Source organism: Poecilia reticulata, chromosome 7 (assembly GCF_904066995.2).
Source record: "Poecilia reticulata chromosome 7, P_reticulata-male-v2, whole genome shotgun sequence".
Taxonomy (NCBI): domain Eukaryota; kingdom Metazoa; phylum Chordata; class Actinopteri; order Cyprinodontiformes; family Poeciliidae; genus Poecilia; species Poecilia reticulata.
The window spans coordinates 9,585,117-9,612,910 of record NC_088836.1 but is presented as its reverse complement, the minus strand read 5'-3'; the positions used below and the strand labels follow the sequence as shown (position 1 = coordinate 9,612,910).

At 39.0% G+C, this 27,794-nt stretch overlaps 2 protein-coding genes across 2 annotated transcripts; both read right to left on the bottom strand.

Moving 5' to 3' along the window:
* Positions 1-329: 329 nt before the first annotated feature.
* On the bottom strand, positions 330-9,932 carry rhoab (ras homolog gene family, member Ab). Its single transcript, XM_008413226.3, has 5 exons — positions 9,781-9,932; positions 4,618-4,775; positions 3,987-4,107; positions 3,455-3,585; positions 330-2,802 (listed from the first exon to the last, which is right to left on the bottom strand). The coding sequence occupies exons 2-5, from the start codon at positions 4,771-4,773 to the stop codon at positions 2,629-2,631; spliced, it is 582 nt and encodes a 193-aa protein (XP_008411448.1). The 5' UTR covers positions 4,774-4,775; positions 9,781-9,932; the 3' UTR covers positions 330-2,628.
* Positions 9,933-16,947: 7,015 nt separating this feature from the next.
* tmem115 (transmembrane protein 115) lies at positions 16,948-27,248 on the bottom strand. Its single transcript, XM_008413227.2, has 3 exons — positions 25,725-27,248; positions 24,008-24,372; positions 16,948-20,381 (listed from the first exon to the last, which is right to left on the bottom strand). The coding sequence occupies exons 1-3, from the start codon at positions 26,214-26,216 to the stop codon at positions 20,075-20,077; spliced, it is 1,164 nt and encodes a 387-aa protein (XP_008411449.2). The 5' UTR covers positions 26,217-27,248; the 3' UTR covers positions 16,948-20,074.
* Positions 27,249-27,794: the final 546 nt, after the last annotated feature.

Below are 27,794 nucleotides of genomic sequence, written 5' to 3'. Positions count from 1 at the left end.
AATTGCTAAATTATTGTAGCCAAAAAATATTTAATTTTTTAAATCACTAATCTATTCTTGCAGTGACCAATTGGAAAATTAGACTGAGGTTAAAAGTTCTGATTTTTGGTTTGAATGGATGATTTAACATGTATTGCAATGAGTTTCTGATTTAGAAATATACCATAGAACAAAGGAAATTATTGCCTTCAATTGGGCAAAAAAAAGTTTCACGGTGTAATAAACTTAAAATAGACCATTAGCTAACCAGGAAGCTCAAGAATGAATCATATTCCTGTCACACGTTTTATTTACATAAAAAGACCCTTAAAACCACAATGAGCATAAGGTGGGTGTTATAGAAAGTAATTTATTACACAAACCAAAGCTAGTTTACAAATAGTTTCCAGTCATGTGCGTGTGTATAGTCTAGTATGAACAAATCCCCACATTTCATATTTACAGACTTTGCATACAGCGTGGTTTTCCTGTTTCTTTTGCTTACGTCACTGCTTCAGCATCCAAGAAAAAACAAATCAGGATTTAAAAATCAAGAGTAAAATCTTAAAAAAAAAAAAAAATCTACATTATGAGTCGAGCAGATTTATGCCCCCGCACTCCTCTGTATTTTCAGCCAGGTTTGTGTGCAAAACAAACAGGAGAGGAGAAAAAAAAAAAGCCAGCACTCGTGGCCCTGACGATGCTCTAGACAGGCAGCCGAGAGGCCAGCCTTTCTCCTGACTGCCTAACAACAGCATTTGGCAGGGATGATTGACGGTTTCTTACAACCAAATGTAAATCATCAGAAAACTTCTGGTAAAGCGCCAAGAAAGAAAAAAAAAAAAAAAAAAGAGCTAAAGCAACAACACAAATAATTCCCAAAGACTTCCACCTCCTTTTTTTTTTTTAAATACTGATAGACGTGTTTATGACTCTTTTTTTTAAAAAGCTGGAAATAAAATACAAATACAACACAAGACTGGTTTCTGGAACAGGCTCCACCCAGTAGGCCAGGAAGAAGAACAGGAGGGTATAATGCTGCCAAGAGACCCTGAATCTGCCAGTTAAACATTACAAAATAAGCTGTTTAATTAACCCAAATAAAAACTGGCCATACATCTTTTAAGAAAAAGCCTTAAAAAATATTCCAAAATGAACAGGAGGTTAATCCTTTCACTGCACAGCAACTTAAGATTACCTGCACAAAAATCCATCTGGCCGACCAACCTGATGAGTGAGACGTTCCCGTGGAAAATCTTCCAGATAAATGTGTTTTTGTCTGTCTGCTTCACCGATGAAGCAGATGGAAGTAGTTTACTAGCAGAACTCGAATATGTAAATAACGGTCCATCCTCTAAAAACATAACAAAAAAAAAAACTGTCCCTACTGTGTGTTCAATCTCTTTCTTTACATGCCTAAACAAGGATTTCACTGTTCATCTCAAACAAGAGGATCAGTTTTTGTGCATGTAAACAGTATTACCCCCCTCCCTCCCTCCCCTTGTTCTTTGTCCTGGTCTAAACGTCAGGGCAAGGTGAGCACCAGCGGTCAGCTAAGTGGAACAGGAAGGGATTGGAGCTGCTCAGGCTACCTCTGCCGTCCAATGGGACGTCCTTTCCTCTGCCACTTCCACTGATTCAGGCCGACTTGATTTAAATGGAAAAAGAGCATGCAAATGATCGCCAATCAAAGTGGATGCACCAGGAGCAGAGCAGAGCAGGCAGGCCTTTGGTTGCCTTGCGTGGCCACAACTAATCTTTTGGACGCTGCTAACAGAAGAAGCCGACAGCTTGTCAACCAGATCTGGTGATGACTCGCTATCAATGAGATTATCAAATTTGATCTACAATCAACGCTCAATATCAGGCGACCTGTGGATTATCTCAGCAAGACTAAATCTCAGCATGTTTGTCTCTGGGAGTGTGTAAGCGCGGGATTAGACACAGCAAGAGGCAAAGAGGTGTGAGCATGTGAGCATGTTGCCTCTGTTCATGTCCGATCTTGGAGACCATTTCCTAGCTCACGGTGAACACTGGAAGGCTATTTGTGGGAGGATACAGTTAATAAGAGTCCACTGGTGTTTGCCTACTTTTGCAGAAGTTCAAGTAATCCATCAAGCAAAAACTAAGAGATGCTGCTCTGGTTTGGTGTCTGCTTCATCATGGCAGCCTTTGTGGTCCAACGGCAGCCTAAAGCATTCGGGGAGGAATAGCTCCCCCCTCCCCATGTGGCAAAAACAACTAAACTTCAGTCTTCCTTAAAACGAAGGTCTACCAGTCTGATTTTAACAGCGGACTGGGATTCCTCGATCATCTCAATCAGTGTCAGTGGCTTGCCGAAAAAGAGCAAATCTAACCAGCTGTCGGCTGGTAGCTGGTGTAAATCTCCCGCCCCAATGAAACGCACACAGGTGAAGAGCCTGAAGGTTTACAGCGACAGTCATTTACTGTGCTCCTTCCTTCCTAAACCCGAGTCCCAGGGTAAATAGAGTCCAACAAACAGCCAGTTTACAGCGGTAGTCATGTACTGCAGTCTTTTCTTCCCCTTCCCTCCCCTCCCTCTCATTCTAGTGATCCCTCCTTCCCCACTGAGCCCTATCCCCGGGTAGAACAGCCCAGGGCGAAAACAGTCCAAATATGTCTGCCGTTTTACAGCAGTGCACATCTATTGCTCTTCTTTCCGCGGCGGGCCTGCAGTGCCGCCCTGGTGGCCATCTCGAACACCTCCCGTACGCCATCCTTGGTCTTCGCAGAACATTCCATATAACCAAAGGCTGCGATGCGTCCAGCCATGTCCCGGCCTTCCTCCGACTTTACTGGTTCCTGTGGGATGAGGAGACGAATCAAGAGTCGGGTTCAGCTTCACACGTTCATGATAGTTGACATTTATTTGATCCAGCCTCCCCTTTAGACACAATTATTCACCACTATAGAAAAACCAGCAAGTCTACACACCGCAGCTCCCGAATAAAGACAGCAAAACCACCATCACTGACATTTTAATGAGAAGGATTTACCTAATGAAAACTTGATTCTTGTAAAAATAACAACTTGATTTTTAAGCTGAATAATTTTTAGACAGTTTTAGTTCCATCTTCAAACTGTAGCATAATTTGACAGTCCAAATTATGGTACAGTTCATATTAATAGGACAGTAACGTAGAATGTACTTAAATATGTCAACAAAGTACAATTAATAAAAATGTTTGTGATTTACCATTTGCTTATCTTTACTAAGTTTATTTGCAGTATAAGACTTTTTAGCTATTTTTGTCATCAATTGTGACACCCCCAAACTTAATTTCATATGCTGTTTAGATCTCGACACCTGTGAATTCTTACCACCAGGCCAATTCAGATGTTTTGTAAATATCAATACATAAATAGTTGAAATACCAACAGAGAGCCTTGTGGTACCCCAAAATAATGCTGAAATATTCAGAAAATGACCTAAATAATCCATAAAAAGAGGCACCTGCTTCATCTTGGCCAGCTCTCGACGCGTGTGCTCATCATTACGTAGATCTTTCTTGTTTCCTACAAGGATTATAGGGACGTTGGGGCAGAAGTGCTTGACCTCCGGGGTCCATTTTTCAGGAATGTTTTCTGTCATTTTAAAGAGAAAAGAGAAATACCTGGATTACATAGTGTTTAATGTAGGAGGATGAATTGTAGAATTACGATCAACAACAAAAAACTATATTTTTATATATATATGCCTCTTATTCTTAATGATCTAATTTGACCTTATAAAAATGATTGGATCATAGTAACTTTAATGTGATTAGAAGATCTGGAAAAGAGACAATTGGAAAATGTGTGACTACTTTAAAAATGTCAAATGTTCCTTTTCAAGAAGCTCTAAAACTAAAGTTGAATACTTTCAATCTGCAAACACCTTTAAAGAAAATAGGCAAAACAGGAAAGTGTACTGCAAAAAACAGAAGCATTACGTTTTTCGGGGGTTTTTATGTCATGCTTGGACACCTGTGTGGTTTTGTACTCACCCAAGCTGTCGGGGCTGTCTATGGAGAAACACATGAGGATGACGTCAGTGTCTGGGTAGGAGAGGGGTCTCAGCCTGTCGTAGTCCTCCTGACCGGCCGTGTCCCAGAGAGCCAGCTCAACCTGACGCAAACAAACATTAACATGAGAACACGGCTACATGTTTTAAGAAAAGGGAACAAGGACAGGAAAAAAAAGGAAGAGGGAAGGAGTTTTAACTTTCATTTTAACAGAAAAACTTCATTTCCATTGGAATTTGATTAAATTACAAAAGCCCAAACCGACCAAACAGAATGCAATTAGAAGAGGCAGACAGGATGAAGACCGTTCTACAAATCTGACCAACATGAAGTAGCTTGTGTTGTCCTTTACAGCACACAGGGTTAAAAATTAACCGGCCACTAAAGACTCAGTCTCGGCTTCCCAGAATCCCATTAACCAAGAACTAGGTCAGAACTTCCAAATTTGTGGCCAGTGAGACGTTGTGTCAGGACGTTTCATAAAAAATATATAAAATATCTATATCTAGATAGATTCACAGAGAAATGGAAAACCTACTGTAATCATACCAAAACCACTATGTAAATAAGCTTCCACCCCATGAAAGGACATTAAAAAGGGAGATTGTTCAACCTGTTTGCCGTCCACTTCAATGTCAGCAACATAGTTCTCAAACACGGTGGGAACGTAGACCTCAGGGAACTGGTCCTTGCTGAAGACGATAAGAAGACAAGTCTTCCCACAAGCTCCATCGCCGACTATCACCAGCTTCTTACGGATGGCTGCCATCCCTGGAGAAGAGCAATGAAAAGAGGTGTGGTTAGGCAAAACATCATCTGAAGGAAAATAAAATAAAACAAGTAGCATTTTTGCCCTCTGGGATCAACGTGTAATTAGTGCAGATGCAACACCATGATTGACACATTTAACCACACAGACTAAGAGCAGCTTTCACAACCACAGGTACAGCAAACCTGGGCTGAGAGGATATAATTCAATATCACATTAAAGTATTGACTGTACATATTTAGTTGACTTTTAACCACTCTATAAATGACCAAAAAACAGTCAACATAAACTTTGTGATTGTCAGTTTGCCCCAATGGACAGGTTGGAATCACGCTTTAAATGCTAAACATAGTTCCAGATCTTTAAATACCAGGAGCTTCCTGTTCTCACACGCCATCAAACAATCACAGCGCAGAGCAGGAACATGTGAGCTGCCAGGAAGTCACATTTAGCCAAGGCTCCAGTAATTCAGACCAACACTAGCGTGTAGGTGGCCAACTGAGTTAAAGGGAGTACAGGCAAATAATGTCACAGATTCTTACAGGTAAACAAACGAGACTCATCTCTGACCAACAAAAGGGTGTGGACAGTTACTTTATTCACAGCGAGGAAATTAAATACACCTCAATCATCAGAGATTAATTTAATAGAAAACATACTGCTACAATGGTGCCAAATCAGTGCCTTCGTTGTTTGCTGGATAAAAAGAACTAACTTCCTAAAAAGTCTTGTGTTCTCTGACTCATCAGCTTACAGTAGACGCTAGTTGGATCTGTCAAGCTCGCTACGCAAATGGCTCTCCTTTGTTAGCCTCTGACAAAGAAAAAAAAAAAAACAAGCTCATGAGTCATTCAAAAAATTTGGTGACAACATCCAGGTTGATTATGATGCTAACACTTCATTCACAGCCTGTTCCCATCAGGTTTCATCTCAGATGCACCAAAGCCCTGTGAGGTGCCGTAATGCTTCATGAATAGTCTTAAGTAGGACGGCGATGTCAAACAACATCAGACCGTTCCCTTTATGACGGAGGATAAAAGAAGACGAAATGGGGACGGCTGCAGCCTGCAGGCCGGTCTATGGTCAGTGTTTGAATAAGACAGCCAGTGGGGAAACAAATACAAGTGACCTGCTTTCAACAAATGCTCTTTATGAGTCTCCCACCAAGTCTTTAAACCTGCAGCACTTAATTATGAGGAAGAGATGTAGCACAAATCGTTTAAGCAGCATCTGATTCTCAGTGGAAGGATGAGATTTGTTAGTTGGTGTGTAAATTTGATGGGCATAAACAATTAAAAATATAAAGGCTAAAGAAACTAAAACCCACCAGCAGCAATGAAAACTATTGTGCAAAACACGGACCACAAAAAGGCACCAACCATTATCGTTAAAGCTTCTTCCTCATCACAGATAACCAATCCTATTTTTTTAAAGGACTACGTTCATGTGACCCATCAGGAAGGGTACAGGACTAGGAGTGTAAGAAATGAAAGTAAAAATGGCATATGAATGAGGTGTCAACAGTTTTGAGATGAACACTGTGAGCTAAGGTTGGGCAATTTGGCTCAAAATCTCAGATTTTTTTCATATTAAATCTGATTTAAATTTTTTCCCTCTTGCTTTTTTTCTTAAAATGAAATTACAAATGATAGGAAATATTTTTGAAACCTTGCTTTATTTCAATCATCATGGTAGTTGACCTGAATTCAAAGTCCAACCAAATTCAAACTGTAAAATGAAATAGTAGGCCATGGGCAGGCTGACATCACTGACTGCATTGGTGGGGGAAACCCCACCAGTTTGATCAGTTTCTGATTAAACTGATAAAATCAGATTAATCAGAAAGTCCTACTGTGAGGAGAGAGTTTTGACAGGATTCATCAGGGATATATCTTACCTTGTCACAACCAAAGGCTTTGATTCCTATTCAAACACACCGAGTTGGTGATTAGATGGATCCTATGAGAAATCTCTTCTGATAAGATTTCACAAGAGAAGGACCGAGTAGAGTACAATGTTTAGGAGTTTATCTAAATAAAGCCACAAAAACGAATGGACAATGAGGCAATCAATATATTTGTGAACTAATCAAAGCACCAAACTGACTCTAGAGGCTTCAAAAAGCACCATATCAAAATACAGCTACCCTGAGGTGTTGCAGAGGTGTGAAGTGAAACGCTTTCCCACAGGCATTACCGCCTTGTGTGATATGGATCTTGGTGCATTACCAAAGTAGCTAGCTACCGTTTTACATGATGATTCATCATCTTGTCCTTTACACAGGATGAAGTTGCATCTATAGGCAGGAAATATCCCACACAGACAGAGTAGAAAATTAGCTGCTATTTAAGGCTGAGAAATATTTCAGCCTCAGACAGAAACCTGGCAGGTTCTTTGCTTTTACCACCTGATGAGTGTTTAGGAAATGGACTATGTGTAGATGAAACTGGAATGTGTAATTAAAACATCTTATCGTATAATAATTCTGCTTGATTTGTTTGGTTCTTAAAATGGAAAAATCACTCAGCAAAACATTCTTCTCATGTTTTAGAAAGTTATGGAAAACAAAACCAAACTTGTTCCCAACATCTCATTACCAAGCTGACTAACAGGACTGAGAGTTAACCTGCGGAATGACAATCACTGGTCCAGCCTACTTGTGCTTTAAATAGATCGCTATTCTTAGGTTGATGGGAAAAAAGGGACAAAGATCTGAGACAATGCCCGTTAACAAGACGTTATCTTGCACTATTAGGTGAGATGAAGTCAGTGCATAGTATGTGTACTTTACTCCAGGCTTTAAAGCAAGGCAGCAACAACTAGCTAGAAAGAACATCTGCAAATGTCATAACATGTTAAGTGGATAGCCACACATATCACACAAGTCTTCAATTTAAGACTTTAATTAAATTCTTCTTTTCCAGTGGTCGTGAGAGTTTAAAGCTAGGAAAACCAAACATTTTATATTTGTGCGATTCTGACAGGTTGATCCTGTTCTCAGGTAACTTGGAAAATTACAAAAACATCCATTCAACCAAGTAATCACTGCAGAGACAATTACTTCTGTTTGCAATGTGGTGCGTCACACCAGTGTTGAACCATCATCAACGCAAACACCACAACAGCAGCAAGACAATCAGATAATTAGTGGTCCTTTAACCTGTCAAATTGATTATATTAACAAATCAAAATAATTCTAATTGATTTTTATAAGGATAGTGATGTTATAAATCATCTGTCAACATCTCACAGTTTAAACAAAATGAAGCTGCTTTATTGGGGTCATAACTGATATGTGTAACCAACAGCGGATGTAGTTAACATCAAAATAAACAGTTAACGAAGGCACCATCTGGAAAGTGTGTGAGCATTGAAAAAAATGTAATAATATTTAAGAAAGCAAAGCTTCACAAACTGGGCTTAAGCTATCCAATATATAGTGCAGACAAATTACACTCAATACCCAACAAAGCATGAACACATAATCTAAGCTTGCTTGTGTTATCCTTCATTTACTGAAGGATCTTTTCCCCAAACCAAAGGTGTTAAGCGGCCGTCTATTAACAGCAGACAGTGGTTGACTTCCTTTGGTGAAGCTGAAAAGATGAATTTACTAAACAGATTTGAGCTCGACAGCATGACAACCCTGCAGTGAAATCCTGCTCACACCCACCCATGTCTTAGGCACAGCGAAAGAGTCACAGCAATATTCATTTGCTATACAAGCCACTCACTGGCAAGAACCCCAAATATAATACATTTTAATGAGTTATTTAAGCAAAATTAGGTTTTTTAATTAACGATTCAACTTTTGGTTTATGTAGGATAATACAACCCATGCCTCTATAAAGCAATTTTATGCTTCCATAAATAATTAATAGTAAATGCATAGATTAAATGCATTCCATATGCAAGACACCACTGGCAGACAAGAATATGGGGAAGGGAAAAAAGACCGTAGCTGTTTTTAATCACAAAACACGAGAAAATTAATCTGAAAAAAGAAAAAAAAACCGTGAAGGATGTCATTACCTCAAAGCCTGGAGCGATGAGACATTTAACCATCTGACGTGAAGGGCGGCAAACCCCAACGAGGAAGTCACGGAAAATAAAAAAGAAAAGCTGCGCATAACCATCGAGAGCTACCAGTGTAAAAAAAAAAACTTTTTTCTTTTTTTTTTCCCGTAAACTGCAAGCCACTGGGTGGGTCACCAGAAAGATGGCGTCATCACAGAGGCAACAGATGGCTAGTGTGTCCGCAGTGGAAGAATGGGTGGGTGGCCCCGACACACATCCAACTTACATATCAATATATTTTATATGCTCATTAGTGAAGGTTAAATTAATTACAAAAACAATACATATTTAAATGCTGAATATATTTAGCTGAATAAAGATGCTGTCTACTCACCAATATGGCACAAAATCTACCCAAAAAAAAAGAAAACTACGTTTAACGCGAATGTAGTCTTTAAACTAACTTAGCTGTTTAAGTGTTGCTTAATATTCCGTACATATTTAGGGGAACTAATTTTATTTTTTAAAAAAGACAAAACGATTGAGGGATGGGAAGCCGCCTGGTTAGCCGAGGGAAGGAAAAAAAGACCTCATTGTTTGGTTACGGCTCGCAAATCTAGGCCAGTTTTTGAGGCTCAGTTTAAGTCTGACATAGTTTTCGCAGTCCCCATTAAAACCTCCATTGACCGAATGTGAAATGTGTAATACATTTCCGTCTTCGTATTTCTGAATTAACACGCCTGTTTTTTTTTTTTGTTTTTTTTTAAACCAAGTAATGTGGCGACTGCGGAAGAAGCACAGAAACCGAGATCGGACAGTGGGGGGCAGAGTACTTAGCTACGGTAAGCTAACCGCGCTAGCATTTAGCCTCGCGGCTCGGCCTCCCAAAACCAAGGACAACTTTACAAATTAGTGTTCTAAACTTTTAAACTAAGCAACACGAAGCAAGTGTCTTATCTAAAACATTATGTAATCAAGAAAGTAGTTTACCTTCAGTTTATGTGTCAAGCGGTCGGGTTTTTCAGTATTTCTCTAAGCTAAGCGGCTCTCCAGTCTGCCCAGTCGTTCGCTGCTTCCTCCTGTCTCAGCTTGATACAATGAATTAGTTCACGGGAGCGCGCCGCCACCGTTATGGGGTTTGTAGCTGGGGGAGGGGTGGCAGGCACGAGCCCAAGAGCCACGCCTGCGCGAGCACGTCTGGAAAGGAGCACTACTACCAGGGAGCTAAATGTGTAATGTTGGTGAATTTGGCCATCAACACGGTCTGTTTTCAAGCAGGCGTGGAATTTCATACATTTCTAATTAACTTGTAGCTCACTGAGTCACACACTCTTAGTACCACAAATAGTACAACTTTATGACAGTAACTGTTTACAAAGACTGCAATCCGTAATGAGTATTTATTATACCTTTACCTGACTCCAAAAATACTCAAAACCCAAAGTTTCCTTAAATTTTAAGCAACAAGAGCCTAGTGTTAATAAAAACACTCAACTGTGAATTCACTCGTTTTAGCATCAAACTCAAACATGTGTTTTTTGTTTTTTGTTTGTTTGTTCTTTTTACTGGCATCATATTATTTTAAAACAAAAATAATGTTGTTTACGCAAAGCCAAGCAGATTAATGTGGAGAGCCGTTTCAGCCAACAACCTCAGAGTCGGAAAAAAAGCTTCTTGCCCCACCTAGCGGTAATTTAATGTAATAAAAGTACTCAAAGCAATGGGGAAATACTGTACACATAAAATCAATCCTTTTAGTTTTTATTAATATATTTAAAACAGCTGAAACACTGGGTGCTTTTAAATCTCAACTTAAAACTCAGCCGGTTTAGAGTTGCTTATGGCTAAATTAGGGTTAGAGTGCGGGTTTTGATGTCTTCCATGTTTTTATGTCTTTAATGTTTTTAATTTCTTCTTTCTTTTCGACGTTTTAATGATGTAATGTTTTTTTGGTTTTTTTATTTTTATTTATTTATTTTTTTTAATCTCTCTCTTTCTCACTGATTATTTCTGTTTTTATTTTAATTATGTAAAGCACTTTGAAATGCCTTGCTGCTGAAATGTGCTATACAAATAAAATTTGATTGATTGATTGATTGATTGATTGATTGATTTGAAGAATGCTACTACGAATTTGTTGAAGTTACAAGTTGAAATTCAATATGATTGTTTTTTCTAAATATTTAACTTACTGGGTTATTGGGGCCTGCTGCATATGCATAGAGAGAGCAGTCAGTCACAGCCTCCCACGCAATGTATGGAGGCACCTATTGTTCTACCGTCAATAGGATGTCTCTTTAAAATATTTTTTCTTCCATCACCGTTAACCTTTGTACAATCCTAACATTCTGTTTACTCCTCTTGTCCTACGGATAAAAAATGACCTGCCCTAACAAAAGCCCCAAAATAAAGCAAATTAATTAATTTTTAAATCCAGCTTTGCTGGTATTCTAAGTTGAATTTGTTTTCAAAACACATTATAGAAAATTGAAAAGTGGAGGAAAATTCTGTTTTTATTTTGCAATTTTACAACTTTCTTTAAGTAAATTGTTCAAGTAAAGGACTTGAAAGATAATAAATATGGTTGAAATAGATGATTTTTTTTCAACAGAAAAGAGGATCTGACTGGTGGTTTCACTGAAGGCTGAGCATCTATGTTTCTGTAGAGATCACAGTTGAAGTAATGATCTGCACAGCTCTGGATTCTGACCAGTAATAAAGTTTATTTAGTTCATAAACATCAAAACGACAAGAAGTTCATGATATGCATTTAAATGAAATCCAAGCTGAACATTTAATTAAGATCTGTTGACTTATATTTGCAAAAAATAATCAAAGATCAAGAAAAATTTATTTTACAAAACTTTGTTGTACATTTTTAAATAAGCAATTTATGAATAAACTTATATTTTAAGACGGATCAAAAGACACAGATCTATGGACAGTAAAGAGTTTTAATAAATTAATGGCACACTTAAATAATTATTACATAAGTTATTCATTGTCATTTGACACTCTTCATTCCCCATAAGAGTCAGGACATACTGGAGCAGCAGTTTGGTATTAAGCTTTGAAAATATAAAAATTAAGTTTGTTCCTCATATAGTTTTAGTTTTTCTCTAAATTTTTCTAAAACTGTATTAGTTCTTAGAAAAATATACATTGTTGTTTGAAAACTAAAACAATAATAATAATAATAAATCTTCAGTCCTATATTATAAAAAATAAAAGTAAAATTTAGCTGTTTCTCTAAATTATTCTAAAAATATCTTAGGGAAAGATTCTGAATAAAACACAAGGTGCTATTAACATGAGTTTTATTAGAGGTTTAGATTCATACTGTTTTTTTTGCAGTTGGGCAGGTTTTACAGGTTTAGTTTTACCCTGTGTTTGGACTGGAAAATGTCAAATCTGGCCACAGTGGCGAATTGCGCCATTTTTGTTATTACTTAGCGTGACGCGCATGCGCCATGTTGGATAGAAATATGACGCAACTTCTACGTGAGCGTTAAAAAAAAAGAAAAAATAAAAAGACGCAGCTGGCATCTGTCCGCACCTAGACATGAAGCGGTCGGTCTGATATTCATGAACTTTGGGACCTCGATTAAAAATGATATTTTCTGATCTCCCAAGACGCGGAATCAAAGTAAACGCCCAGCCTTATGACTGAACCTTTTGTGGATCCGATTGAAATCGTGTCAGTGTTCATCTGACACGAGGCCTAGTTTGGCATCTTGTACTTGACTTGCGAGGAGGCCGAGGGAGCGCCATGTTTGAAATTGCTGCGTTGGTTATTCGGCAAGTTATTTTTCGGAAACCTTATTCTAAGTTGTCTTTTTTCACCGATAACGTTAGTGAAGCCATTTTTTTTGTGTCTAAATAGAGCAGCACACAACCATGGACTTTCTGAGGAGATATAATGGCAAACATTTAAAAAAAAAAAAAAGATAATGGCATCAGGAGCTAGCAGTTGATCTATTATGGACTATCAAGCTGAGAAATCGCTTCTATCAACCTGAGGACTCCCTACAAGGTGCATGGCGGATCCGTCCGATCCATCAAAGGTTGGTTAGGTCAAGCAACTGTTCAATGGCGGAACAGAAGACATCTGCAGGTAGGAGCTGTTGAGGGTTTTGCTACGCTGCTGATGCTAACGCTGTTGAAGGCCAACGCTGGGTCTCTTGGTGTGCTGGTTTGGTTTGATTCTCTGCAGAGTCAATGAGCTGAGAAGGATTCTGCTGTTGTAAATCCTTCTCTCTTTGGATTTTTAGTGTTGTTTGAAGCAGTTGCTGTGGTTTTGTGACCTGTGGAGGTTTAGGTGTAACTAGAATCTAATGTATAATCTGATATATAAACCATCACAACTGTCTTAAAGTCAGTTGTGATGTGAAAGAGAGATGGCTGCCAAGGATTTGGCAAATCAGTGATTCTTGAGAATAGGGACAAAATGGGTTTTAATTTTCCCCAATTTTTAAAAAATTATTTCTCAACCTTATGTATGCAAATATGACAAATAATGTTTTGGAAATGTAATGATGCTAAAGTGCAGGCTCCCAGTTGCAACATTTAAAAAAATATATATAAATTTTTTTAATCGACCTGACCCAGAACTTTGTCATCACCATCTGACAAAATAAATATAAGATATTTTTTTTAATGACCCTATTGGTGATGTTTTACTCATTTTTACAAATGCTCCTCAAGAAACAAAAAAAAAAATTCTTTAAAACACAACAAAAAGTCCATCTGACAGAGTTGGACAGTGCATGATGGAGTTGACGCAGAACTGAAGGTGGTGACAAACTAGTGAGTAAAAAAAAAATACTTGATACGTGTGAAGTAATGCAATTTATGTAAAATATATTCAAATAACTGCACATTTAAGTGAGATTTGTCAACAATTTCACTGAAAGAGTCACAAAAACTCTTGTTGGAGTTGACATCTGACGGAGTTGACAAAATACCAAACTACTTCAATTTATATGATGTTACTCTGAAGGAGGCCATATTGTAGCTCATCAGGTCCATAAAATCTTTACATTATACTAAAATTAAGCATTTAATTCACAAAATTTCATCAAAGTTTTGTAAATTGTCAGTTATGGTGTTGACACATCATGGTTGTGACAAACAACTTGGGAATAAAAGAAGAAAAAACTAAAGAATAACCTAAGCTAACTAGAGCTAACTAGCCCTCTTGGCAAAGGAAGAGAAAGGAAGAGGTCATGGGGTCCTCAGAAGTTCTGGTGCCCCCAATAATGCCTGATTATTATTATTTTTTTACATTCTTTTTATGTCTGACGGTGTTGACAAAAACTAGGGACACATTTCAATGGAGTTGGGAAATATATAACAATTATTTTTAATTCAATTTATTGATACTTATTTAATTATTTATATGACTACTTATACTTGTCATAATATATAATTTTAGTATTTATTTAATTGTTTTAAACTATTATAATGTATTGAGTTCTGCTCCGGGACAAGGGATTTTAAGACACCAGCCACCTACTACAATGTTTAAAATAAAAAAATATTCTGCAAACACAAGGAAAATATACATTGTTGTGAGTTAGATATTTGAAAAAATTATATTTTGTGTATATTTTATTCCTATGGACAAAACAGGTCCATAGGAGAGATGGACCTGTTTTGTCCCTATTCTCAATAATCACTGAAATACAGTTTAAAGGCTGTAGGAAGTGATTCAGCAAAGGCTTTGTAAATATCACTAATAAACCTTGATAACATACCTACTTTTTAATACTAATATAATACGTCTATGTTGACATTTGTATAGCCTCATGAGGATAATATTTGTCTTTCCAAATAATATATGTTTTTGGGTGAAGATGAGGTCTTTATATTTCAACCTACATCATTTTTTAAAATTGTATTTCTTGTGCCTATTTAATATTTAGTTTGAAATTTTGGGTACAAACTTTAATAGTTAAACAACTCAAACAAATTAAATTTACGATCAATTTAAACATGAAAACCGATCAGTTTTTGCGCCTCAACAACGCGTGGCTGCGTGCAATTTCGTCATTTCTTCACTTAATTTCTTCTGGATGACGACAGACAAAGGAGAGATCTCGTGTATATTGAGTATATCCCATCATTTCAGCTGCACAGAGACCTGCGCAATTTGATGGACACATTGTGGCTACGCAGCTTTTGATAAGACTGCCATACAATGTATTAATGCGCAAAAAAGAGTTTGCGGTGATCTGTATTTGTAGATGTCTGTGTTTAACTTAATTTCAATAAAAACCTGTTTTACCTCTCTGGTCTTTATATCGCATCAATCACATCCAGGGCACAGGAATTTAAACTGCATCCAAAGTTTAATGAATTCTCATCTCCCTTATCTCATATAGAGGAAGTTTCAGAGTATTCATCTGATCCATCTGAGGGGAAAACTGTTGGACAGTTAGATTGTCAGCTTCCTTGGTGGAAAAACGGAAACTGGCTTCACATTTACAAGGCAAGAAAGATTCATCGTCTTTGTTGATGCACTTTTTGATTGTCCAGGCCAATAAAACTTCAGGCTTTCACTTCTCTCTTTGGGACGTTCGTACAATTCATTCGCCTCTTAGAGAAAGTTTGAGCTGAAGTTCAGGGGGAAGAAATTAATTGTGACCCAGTAATGATCTCAGTCCATAGTCAGAAGACGTTTTAGGCTATTTTTAAATCATTTAGGGGATCCAGTCAAGTTGTGGGAAGTTTCTTACAGAAAACGCAGTACTGGACAGAATAATTGTGGTGTCAGTCTTGAAATATTTTGCAGAGTAACTGCCCTTTGTTGCACGTTTTTTTCAAAGGCCTGGGTGAAGCCATATGGAAACCCTTTAAACAGAGACGTGTGAAGTCCACCCCACCTGTGCAGAATCCAGTCAGCCAAGAGGAGACTGCCCTGGATGGAAAATGAGCCGTCTCCATCATCTGTGGTTGAGGAACTCTGCAGTGGAGATCATGCAGGAGACGATTCTGCTGCAAATGTAAATCTCCATTTACATTTGCAAATGGAGATTTGCAAATGTAAATGTAAATCACTGGGCTTCTGATTCAGAAGAACGTGTTCCAGCAAACAGGTGCAAAACCAGGGAGAGAATGACCGTTTCTCTCCGGGTGCTTTGGGTTTTTCTCAAAAACAGAAATATGTTCAATAGACCCAGCGTCCATGTTGGGTTCATTGGTGTTTCAACAGCAATGAGTGAGTGAGTGTGTGTTTTAGCATTTCTGTGTGTATTCATTTAATTTTCTAGTAAAATCACTTCAAAATCTTATCAATTTTAGAAAATTGTTCTTTTTAATATTCAGATGTTGCCAATAGAGTGAATGCTGAGTGTGATTTTTGTTCTCTTTGTTCTTATATGGGTTTTCTCTGGGCACTCCAATTTCCCCCACAATAAAAAAAATATCCAATAATCCCAGTGTTTATTTTGGATGCATTGGTGTTTCTATGGTCACTTAATGTGTATGTATGTATGTGTGTGTGTGTGTGTGTGTGTGTGTGTGTGTGTGTGTGTGTGTGTGTGTGTGTGTGTGTATGTATGTATGTATGTATGTATGTATGTATGTGTGTGTGTGTGTATTTATTTCACTACTGTTAAAATAATTTCCCTTCGTGAAGACTGTTCAGCAGACCTCCATCAGAACCAAAATGCTTCTGGTTTTGGTAAGTGTTGTCATCACAATAAAAAATAGAAAATTTTGGAAGTAATTTAAGAGGCCTTAAAAGCGTTGGAACTGTCCTGAGGTGGACGTCCATCCTCAGTCCCTTTGCCGCATGTCTTTCCCCCTTACTGTTGGAATACTACCAAATAAAGCCACGAACATTGAAAAAAGTTGCAATAAAAATTTTGTTTAAGAATGTTGAGCTGAACAGAATGTCAGAACTACAGTGATGCCAATGTTTTGGACATTATACGTCTCGTTTAACTCTACCAGTTACACATGGGATTAGTGTGGCCCTTTAAAATGAAGCTTACTGAAAATTTCAAAATAAAAGCCTCAATATTCTTCTCAGGTTAGTGCACCGCCTCAGAATTTTGGCTATTTTTCTCTCTCAGTTCACTGCCTTGCTGTAAGTGTCTGCTTCGTTGGGCTTGTTCCTCCAGATCCAGGAAAGCAAACGGGACACAACTGGAATTGAAACTTCTTACAATCATATTTTTATTTAATTGTGAGATAATGTATTCAAAAACTGAAACACAAGTATCTTTGCACAGCATAGAGAGAGAAAAGGAGGCTGTTTTTTTTTTTTTTTTTAAGAGTAGATTTCTGGTGAAGCGTACACAGAGACTGAAAAGGAAAATGACACTTCTTCAAACCATTTAGGAAATTAAAATGATGAAAGAAAAACACTTCGACAATTTTAGGGGGGGGAGACAGTTTCCACAAGGGAGTCATGGAGGCTAATATCATCTGCAAGAGTTTTGGCTGAAAAATAAAAAAATAAAACATTCTTTGAATGGTGCCTGGAAGCTTTGACATGTTATAATTTACACATCCAGACGAGTCTTTATAATTGAGAGCAATAGGCACTTTATCCACTGTAACTCATATATAGTATTATGTTAAGCAATCCAATGTTCGGTATTATTTATTTTTTTTATGTTAATCAATTTTCTATTTGCAACAAAACAGGAATAACCAGTCAAATAACTGAGGAAATATTTCTCCTATTGTGTATTTTTGTCTTCTCAATACAATCTGAAACGGAACAAGGATTGAGTGAAACCAAGCTAACTAGACTCAGTCTAAAAACCCCAGTTATTTCATAAACAGTGACGATGTGTTTCACTCTTCTGCTGTTTTTCCATTACAACACACAAGCAGAAGTGAGCTGGCAAATAAATTTGACACTATGACACTGGGCTTTTTTGAATGTAAAAAGTATAAAATCAGTATATGCTGGTATGTAAAAAAATTAGTATTTTTAACATAAATATTGGGTACTAACAATCATTTTGACAGATGATCAAATGCATACCCTTACCCTGATAGATTCAGGTCGTTCCAGGTAAAGTTAGTTTTTCTAGACTCTCTACCAGCAGGGGCCTGTTCATTTCTGGTTTGTACAAGCTGTAAAAGTACTTCTCCCAGAATTGATTTCTTCTGCTTTTTCTTTCCTGTCACATTTGCGAGTTTTGATCTTAAAAAGCATTTTAATTTTAGATACCCAGCGTCAACATAAACAGTTTTTAAGAGAATTTTATTAATTGGGGGGGGGGGGATGCCTATTCAAACCAACGTGGCGCTATGTGGGAAAAAGTAATTGCTCCCTAAATTTTGGTTGACTCTTCTTTGCAGGATTATCTTATTTCAGCCACATTAGAAGGTTTTCTCAACATCGGGCTACTTTGACACTTTACTTTTTGATTGCAGCCATTCAAAGGTTTTTTGAACCAGTATATTGCCCTTCTGCTAATGCACTTTAAGTGAGAATCTGACCATTTTTGTGCGTGCGTGTGTTTGAAAGCAAAATTGTGGTAAATCTGTTCAGGGACAAATACTGGAACAACACAACTGCCAAACTAACACACTCAAACATCTGCTTCAATACATTGGGAGGCTCTTGCCTGTGTGAATTTAATTTAGGCAATAATGTTTCCTACTTTTTTTTTTTTTGCAACTAGTGAGTCATCAATGACAAAATCCCCCCTTCAATGAGGGAAAACTGCGTGAAAAGTTAAACATGTAATAGATGCCAAGATCATAATTATCTTTAACATTCAGTACTTTTTTGTTTAATAGGACAGACCCAAATTGGGGAAAGATCCCCTCCCCCCCACCAATTACAAGAACATTAGGATATTAATTAGGAAATAGAAGAGATGGTGCAGCTTTAAAACTTATTCATCTTCTCGGCTCAACTCAAGTGAGTAAACTTAAATATATATATATATATATTACCAATTTGACATCCTAGTAATCATTTCTACTACTTAACTGTCCGTTAATGACGTTAATCAAAAAGGACACTGGGAACATCAGACCTCCAAGGAATTGATTTCCTCCCCCCCACAATAAAATGTGACATCTCCAGCAACGACTGCCAAGAAATTGAACAAATTGCTGACCTTTAGATCTGCATGGACTTCATGTTGATATTGATGAAACTATTTAGTTGTTCATCATGTTGGAAAATCATTAACTGCCTTACACATTTGAGCTTAGAAATAAAGAATGTTCCAGCAAGGGGATTTTCTGACGCATGGAATATAAATCAACGCGGCAGTAGGAGTGGAGCTACGTGTTCACGGGGTTTAATGTGTAAAACTTAAAAAAAAAAAAAAAAAAAAAAAAACTAAAATTAATAGGTAATAAAACTATTGTCTTAATACCAAAAACTATTTTCTGCACTTGTGCATTATTAGCTGTTGTTTTATTAGTAAATGTGAAGACATGGCCCACTGAAATAGCTACAGACCCCAGGATGTGTAAAAGTTGAACAATGTTCAGCAGTGCGACAGGCCCAACACATCTTGTTAGATCAAAGAAAACAAACTTTTAATTTCCTTTAGAGACCAACAGAACCAGAAGAAGAAAAAGTTTTTTGTTTTTTTTTCCTTACTGTTTGAGCAAAGCAGTGAAAAATAAAAACAGCTAATGTTCTCCATTTCTCTCTCTGTGGGAAACAAAATGTTTCTGGAGAATCATCTGGCACTTCAAGTCTTTGAGCTTGGTGTCGCCGTTCAGCAGGTTGGTACCACCGAGACGCTGTTCATACTCTGCGTTACAAAGCTGGTGATCCAAATAGAACAAGCAGCTTCGTCTGCACGCAGAGGATCAAAAACTTCATTGTGCGTCTTTGTCATCAACCGTTTTCTTGTAGCAGGCAGGCAAAACGACAAATACGTCTGTTCTGAAAAGACTTAGAAAAAGAGATCTGCACAATGATTTTGTTATTTCAGAAAGAAGGTGAAACGCATGTAGCAGTGATCAGAGTTCTGCAAGTCAGGATGTAGCCCCTAACACATAGATTTTCTTTTTTCAGTGGAAGGAGAGTAGAAACTAGGTTTGCCCAAAGGCGCCGAGCTTCTGTGACCAACACGTCTGAACTGAAAGCACTTTACAGTCTTTAGACAGTTTGTGAGAGCACAATTAGCACAATTTCATGTGTTCGCTCATCACAGATGTTGCGGAGAGTGAAATATCGACATCTAATCATCGTTACTGAGTGTATAACCAGCCGGGGACGCGTGAAGCACTAGCATACTGCTCAGTGACACCAACGAGAGAGTGCATCTGCATACACCAGAGGCTCCACTTGCTATGATCTAGAGCTTGCATCCTCGAAGGTGATGATGCTGGACTCGGGGTGTTGCACTCCACCTGTGGACGCTGCCCCGCCACTCTGTGACGCCGACGATGGGGTGGTGGAGGACAGGGAAGCGCCTGAGGGTCCTCCGGATGTTCTCTGTGCTGAGGACAAGGCGTCGCGCCCACTGGGGAGGAGCGGCTGGCTGTCGGTTCGGACCTCGTCGTCGTCGTCTTCTTCCTCGTCGTCCATGCTGGGCCAAGCGGACTGGTCCTCCACTCGCTTTAGGCGTTCATTCAGAGCTTTCAGGGCCAGTTGTCTGCATCAAAGAGACAACAGGAAACGATGATTGCTAAAACCAATCAAACCGATTTTGTAAGGTAAAGCTGAGAGGAAACACACATTTACAGGGCATCTGCAGGTTTCAGCAAGTCAAATTTAAGACTTGTTGATGCCATTGCCAACTCTAATAATTTAAGAGAAAAGAAACTACAAATCTAGGGAATGTATGGGCAGTGATGCTGCATTACAATCAAGCATAGCAAAAACTGCTTATGGCTCTTGTGCCTCTCACACTGCATCTGGCTCTCTACAGACTTTTTTGCACAGAATGAACACGGCATCTTATAGGTTGGCAAAAGTGGCAAAGACGAACACCGTCCGATTAACTGGCAATAAATGTGAACTTACCCATGATAAACAAGCTTTTGCCTGACAGAAAATTACATATGAGAATATTCTCATAAGCTCAAAAAGCAGAAATTTTGCATGACACCCCCTTTAATTATTAAATTTTTTCTCAATCCTACGCATAAAAAAAAGAAACATTTGCAAGGCAATGTTGCTTCACACCCAAATAGTGATTCAGCTTTTCTATCGTAACTCTTAATTTCTTCTACAACCACTTCAGCAAATTCTTGCATTTATCAAACGTTAGTCTGTTCTGGTATTTCATGTCTGACAGCCCGGAGAAAAACAAAGTAAAATGTCTTCACTTGATTGTTTGAATGGAGCTTTGGATTTGCTGTAGAGATGAAGAGACTTTAACTAGTGCACTGCATCCCTACAATGTTCGACATCTCATTATACCGGAATTTGCCGCAAAGAGAACTCACGATCAAAGGGCTAAACATCAGACCAAACGTCACACTAGAAAGTCTTGTTGTTCTTTATCTTGAATGACAGCATGTTACATCTGTTGCACTCCTCCTGATTTTTAGCACAGAGATCTTAGTCAGCATGTTTTTTTTTCCCCCTGGATTTTAGTATTGGATATCTGATTTGAGTGGGCACACTTGTTGCCCCCCATCTCGGTGCCTGTACGTTGGGGTTTACCCCAGTGATTACCCACCCTTCGAGTCCTTGGAGGGGGTACTGGAGAGTGCCCCTCCTGGGGACTCCCTTGTTCTGCTGGGGTGTTTCAACGCTCACATGGATAATGACGGTGAGACTTGGAGGGGTGTGGTTGGGAGGAATGGGGGGCCGTTCCTCCGTTGGGAGGAACGCCCCCCCCCGATCTGAACTCGAGTGGTGTTCTGTTGTTGGACTTCTGTGCTCGTCACGGATTATCCATAACGATCACCATGTCCGGGCCTAAGGGTGTCCATATGTGCATTTGGCACCAGGACGCCCTAGGCCGCAGTTCGATGATCGACTTTGTCATTGTTTCGTTGGATCTGCGGCCGTATGTCTTGGACACTCGGGTGAAGAGAGGTGTGGAGCTGTCCACTGACTCTTCACTGTTGCGTCTCGGTCCAGACTGTTGTCTAGATGAACACTGAAGTGTTTATATTCTTCAACCACCTCCACTTCTTCTCCCATGATGGAAATGGGGTTTGATTTGATCCTGTTCCTCCTGAAATCAACAATCACCTCCTTTGTTCTCTGGTGCTCCGGCTTCCTGACCACAGTCTGAATTCATGACTGTTAGGTCAACTGGTCTCTAAATTCTCCTTAGGTGTCAATAAAAAATACATTTCATGAATAAAATATCAAAATTAAAAAATCAGGGCTGCAGAGTTGGTAGCACTGTTGCCTTGCAGCAGTAAAGTCTTGGGTTTGAATCCTGGCCTGGGTTCTTTATGCATGGGGTTTCCATGTTCCCCATGTGCATGAGTGGGTTCTCTCCGGGTGCTCCAGCTTCCTCCCACAGTACAATACGATTTTGTGCACATTGGATAATAGATGGATGATGGAATTATTTTTAATTTGTTTATAATAATAATTATCATTATTCTTAGTAATAATAATAGCAATAATAATGAAATTATTTTAGTATGTTGATCAATATAATTATCAATTATTTATTATATTGATACTAATTATTATTATTGATAATAGTAATATTAGTTATTATACTTTAATATTATTGCTATTGTTAATAGCAATAATATGAATATTAACATTACTTTGTTAATCAATATACAATTATATAATTTGATATTTAGTAATATAATGCAGCTAAGTACTATACTAAGATGATTACAATAATTAATCATTAACAATAAGAAATAATCAATGTAATATAAAAAATAGTATTATATTTTAGTATTGACAATGATAGCAGTAATATAATAATTATAATTTAATATTAAATAATTGTAATTTAATAATTACATTATTATTTAATGTTTTGAAGGCTCTGCTTAAAGCTGCAGAGCTTTAAGCAGAGGTTCGGTGTTAGAGTCTCTACCAGGTGGAGCGGAAGCGAAACTCCGTCTGAAATATTACTGCCCTGTAGCGCGTAGCAGCGGTTCAACAGCGAAAACGGAAAAAGCTTCTTACATCGCAGCTCGAAGACTTAAATAATTTTGCAGGTTATTTGTTTAACTTTCTGACTGTCATGCCGGGTGAGTGTTTGTAGCTGTGCGCTGCTTTACCTGCCATCTGATCCTCCGTATGTCTTTTTTACTGCAGTGAGCCTCGATGTAGCCAAACTCCGTCAAGTATGCCATTGTTTTTATGCCATATTAGATTCGTTGTGTTGATGCATTTTTGACGTGCTTCACCCCACATGCTTCAATTTTCCGCCGCAACACGCAAACTTCCCCATTCACTCAGTGCGTTATAGTTCCACATTGCTTAGGATTTGTTGCTGCACGCTTGCGCGGTGTGAAGGAAAGAGGAGACCAGCTGCACAGGCAGGCTGCGAAATGAGAAGCAGGTGATCGGTTTGTGTGATCGGCAACAAGAGACCGGGATCGGCGATCACCGATCATACACTTTTTCACGGAAATCGACCGATTATGATCGGTGGCCGATCGATCGGCACACCTCTAATTTGCAGAATAAATCTACATTTCTATCTTAAGACCCAGTCTAATCAAAAGACATAAGGCCTCAACTTCTAATGCAGCTAATCAAGATTGAGAAATTTCTGAGGGATAAGAATAATTTACGTTTATTCATCTAGAAAACGCCAAACAAAACTAATGGAACTAAGTGCAGAAGAAAAATCTGCCTTTGCACAGCTATGGCTATTGGCTAGCATAATTTTTTTTACACTATAAACACTATGATTGTAAGGATAAATGTAATAAAACTGTAAAACTATGTGCATGTTTGGGATTGCATCGAACATTTACTGAATCTGAACAGCAGCTTGCAGAAGTGCCTCTATGATAATTGGGCTCGTGGAAAAATAATGTTTAACAACTTGACAGAAGGTGTTTGAGTGTGTGAAAGAATTCATGGAAGGCTGCAACTGGGATAAACAGCACAGCTGCATAACAAACCGCGCAAACAGACAAGACAAAAAGGAGCCTTTTATTTCAGAGCAGCCGAGAGGAAGGAAAACCGTTTCATCCCATGACCATGATTTATAGTTTAACTTGATCCTTCTTATTGCTAAAAAAAAAAAGCCCCTAAACTTCATACTAGATTGCTTAGAATAATAACTTAAAACCAACTGATCTGTGACCAACAATCTATTCACCAGAACCTCACCTCCGCCTCTCGGCATCCTGGGGGTCCGTCCCTGGCAAGCTGATCGTAATGGAGGATGGCGCCCCCACGTCGTATCTCTTCACCATCTTCCTGCACACCTTTATCTTCACCAGGGCGGCGTGCACGAGACCGGCGAGCAGCCCCACCGCCGGCTGGACCGCCTCAGGAAAGAAACTGGCAAAGGCAAAGTGGTCGGACATGTCCCCGCGGCCCCGGCTGTGTCTCTGGTAGAAGCGCAGGTAGACCCAGCCGGACAGCGCGCCGTAGCTGTACGCAGCCAGCGGGGCGCAGCTGTCAAGCAGCCCGGACAGTCGCAGCAAGGCCAGGAGGAGGAGGACCAACGCCGGGGCAGCTTTGAGTCTCACCTGAAACCAAGCAGGGAACATTTTGGGTGAAAAGAATCAGGAACATGACTGGCAAAAAATGTTTAATTTAAAATAAGCAAATGAATAAACTAGGAAAAGTTATTTTCTAAATCGACAAGAGATGAAAGAAATTCAGTTTTCACAATAACAAGATTATGGTGATTTTTTAAAAACTAAACCATATGCTGTTTTGTTAGTAGTACGGCTTGGTTTGTTGGGCAGCATCTTCCATGTTAAAGTCAAATACTTCTCTCTGTCCCAGCTGAAATGGCAGATCGTTTCTTTAATAGACTGAGCTTCAAAAGTCAAACTAATGGTCTTTAAAGCAACATGTGAATCATACAAGTAAAAATAAACCAATTAGCTTTTGGAAATGTTAACGTTCATGCTAACACTCACACCATGCTGTTGCATAATAAATGTTAATTTATTAATTAATTGGTTAATTATTTCACCAATGTGTTGAGAAATAAACCTTTTAAAAGTGACCCCTACAGACCTCCATGTTAGAGAAGTGAGGTCACACAGAGGTCAACATATTAACCACTGACTTGAAAAACCACAGCTATGTTTATTATGCACAAAATAAAACATCCCTTTATCAAACACTAATCTGACTGAGGAAGGTAATTGTCTGAATTTGCTTTAACGCAAACAGTAATATCCGTCGCGATACAACAGAGCATTACGAGAGAATGAGCCCTTAAGGGAGGCATTGTCAACAAAACGCCCTGATATTCAGCAATAATCTGCTATATATGTAGCATGAATACATAGACTAAATGACAAAAACATGATGAAAAGATAACATGCCTGAACCTTTTTTGACTAAAAAGAATAAAGATAAATCTAGAGATGCTTTGAATAAATAGGTATGATCTTTTAATTCTGGTGTTTTGAAGAATTTGAAGTATATTTTTTGTCTCATGTGCTAAAGTCCTATGAAAACGAAATCTGAAACCCAAAGTCAGAAAAACCCTGACTGGTTCCCGTGTTTTCACTGTTATTTTGAAATTGTCAGCTTTATGCATATCAATTCAACACACAAAGGAATAATTGAAAATATAACTTGCTTAACACCTGAGCACAAAGTGCAGAACATATTCATTCTTAAGATTATGTGTTCATCCAAATTAAAAGCAAAATATTTCCAGAATGAAGTGACACTTGTTTGCACTTGACACTTGATTTTGTCCAAATTAAAAAAAAAACATGTTTCAAAACTCTCTACAAACAGAAGAACCAGAGAACACCGTTCGGTTTAACGTGTGCAACATTACACTGATAATACACCCCCATTAAACACACATCACTGTAAACACACTGATTTTATGAGGAACCTTCAGTCTCACCTGTGGAACTCTGAGTACAGTGGTGTCCCCCATGGTCTGCTTCAGAGCCACTAGGACACCTCCCAAGAAGCCCACAGCTCCGTAGATGCGCACAGCAAACAGGAAGTCCAGGTCAAACGTGGCCACGTACGTGAGGAGGTAGGAGAGCCCTGCCAGGAGTCCCGCTGACACGTTGACCACGGCGAAGAAGATCAGGAGCTCCAGGGCACCCCACAGGGGCTCCAAGAGGCGCCCACAGGCCATGACTGTCCCCACGCTGGCCGCCACGCCCCACACATGCTGCTCCACCAGCCCATGGGTCACCAGCGTCCACACCCAGAAGTTGGGAGGAAACAGGTAGCCAGGGGTCACGCCTAGCGCGTAGGAAGTGTCAACCGCCCAGGCCAGCAGGTAGAGGAGGACCACCACGGCGCTGATGGTTTTCACCACCACGCTGGTGCTCGCGAGCGCGGCCAGGAAGTGCTGGCGTGCCACAGGGAGGTAACGATTCATTTTAAGCCTGCTTGGAGGAGGATGTTCCTTGAGCAAATAAGCCCAAAGAGAGAGCTTACAGGCGGGTCAGTTCGTTCTGGTGCGCCAGCTGTTAGATGTAGCTGGAGGAGAAATAATGACAAGTAGAACTGGAGAAACCGGCGAGTCCTGGCGACATAAATATCCAGGCTTTTCTGTAAGGCTTCATCCAGTAGCTGGCTGGAATGTGGATAAAGCTGCCTTTGGCTCTCAAATACTTCTCGTCAGGCTTTTTACCTTTAAGTAAAGCAAGCTACAACATAGTCTGTGTAGCTAAAGACGGTAACGTTGATAGAACGTCATAATTTTACAGCTTAACAAGCTAACAAACTTTGTAGATAAGCCCCATAGTATGTGATAACCTCAGCTAGGCAGCTTTTTGAATTAGCCACCAAGCTAGTCACCTTCACTTTGTAGGTAGTAGCACAACGAGCCAACAAATGTCTAGCAGGTTTCTGGAACGTGCTTGGAGTCAAATATGTACATTTCAAACTGAAACAAATACAACCAGCAGTCCACTTTTAAGGAGACGCTTCTGGTTGAGTTAGCTGGTAAACACCGGAGTGCTAAATGCTGGCAAACTGTCAAACTAACCCTTCAGGTACGATTATTCACGTCCGTCACAAAGTATGAAGACAATACAGTTTCTCTGGAGATGAGAAGCCCCAGTTAGTGTCAGAGAAACCTGGTCGTAGTGAAGCAGCAGCCCGGAGCTCCAGTCTTCGGTCTGCTGCTCTCTTGTCCCGGTGTTCGCCTGCCGAGTCAGCCCGAGGATTTCCCGACGTTAGCAACAGGCCCAGGAAACAAAGCTAGACGCGTTGAAGGACCCCAGAAGCGTCTGGTAAACTTTACCGGCTGCTGGATCACTTAACCTTCATTTCTTCATTCTGTTGCCTTTGGATAGAAAATCTGCCTGGCGAAATAATGTTGTTTTAGCAGACACTTATCTTCCCAACCATTTACCACCGTCATCAGCAATGGATGTGGAAACGTCACGTAACTGCTTTGGAGCAGAGCATGATGGGTAATTGAGTTGTTAACTACAGCGCTAAACATCGTTCCTCTTTAACGTTTTCATATTAAAGGCAGTTTTCTGTAGGGATTTTATGACTGAAATACACAGAGTAGCACATGTTTGTGAAGCGACGATGAAATTGATTCATTTTTTTCTTCTTAAGCAAATAAATATCTGAAAAATATGACATATATATTTGTATTCGGCCTCACCAAACCGAGATTTTGTAGAACCACCATTTGGTACAATGAAAGCAGCTTTACTCTACAAAAATCATATATCAGGAGGGAATCCTAACTATGTGATTGATTTCATTATGTTAACTTTAAAATAATTATTAAACTAGTTCTTTTTATGCAGAAATATTGAGAAAAATCCTTTCAAATTTTGTTTTAATTTGTTTCGGGTACTATATCCTAATAGGTTATTCATTCGTACACTTCCATCTGCACTTGCACTCAGATGAAGACCGAAAAGGTTGCAGGTGCATTCATTTTATTCTAAACAACCAGAATTTACATCACATTAACAAAGATGCAATCATT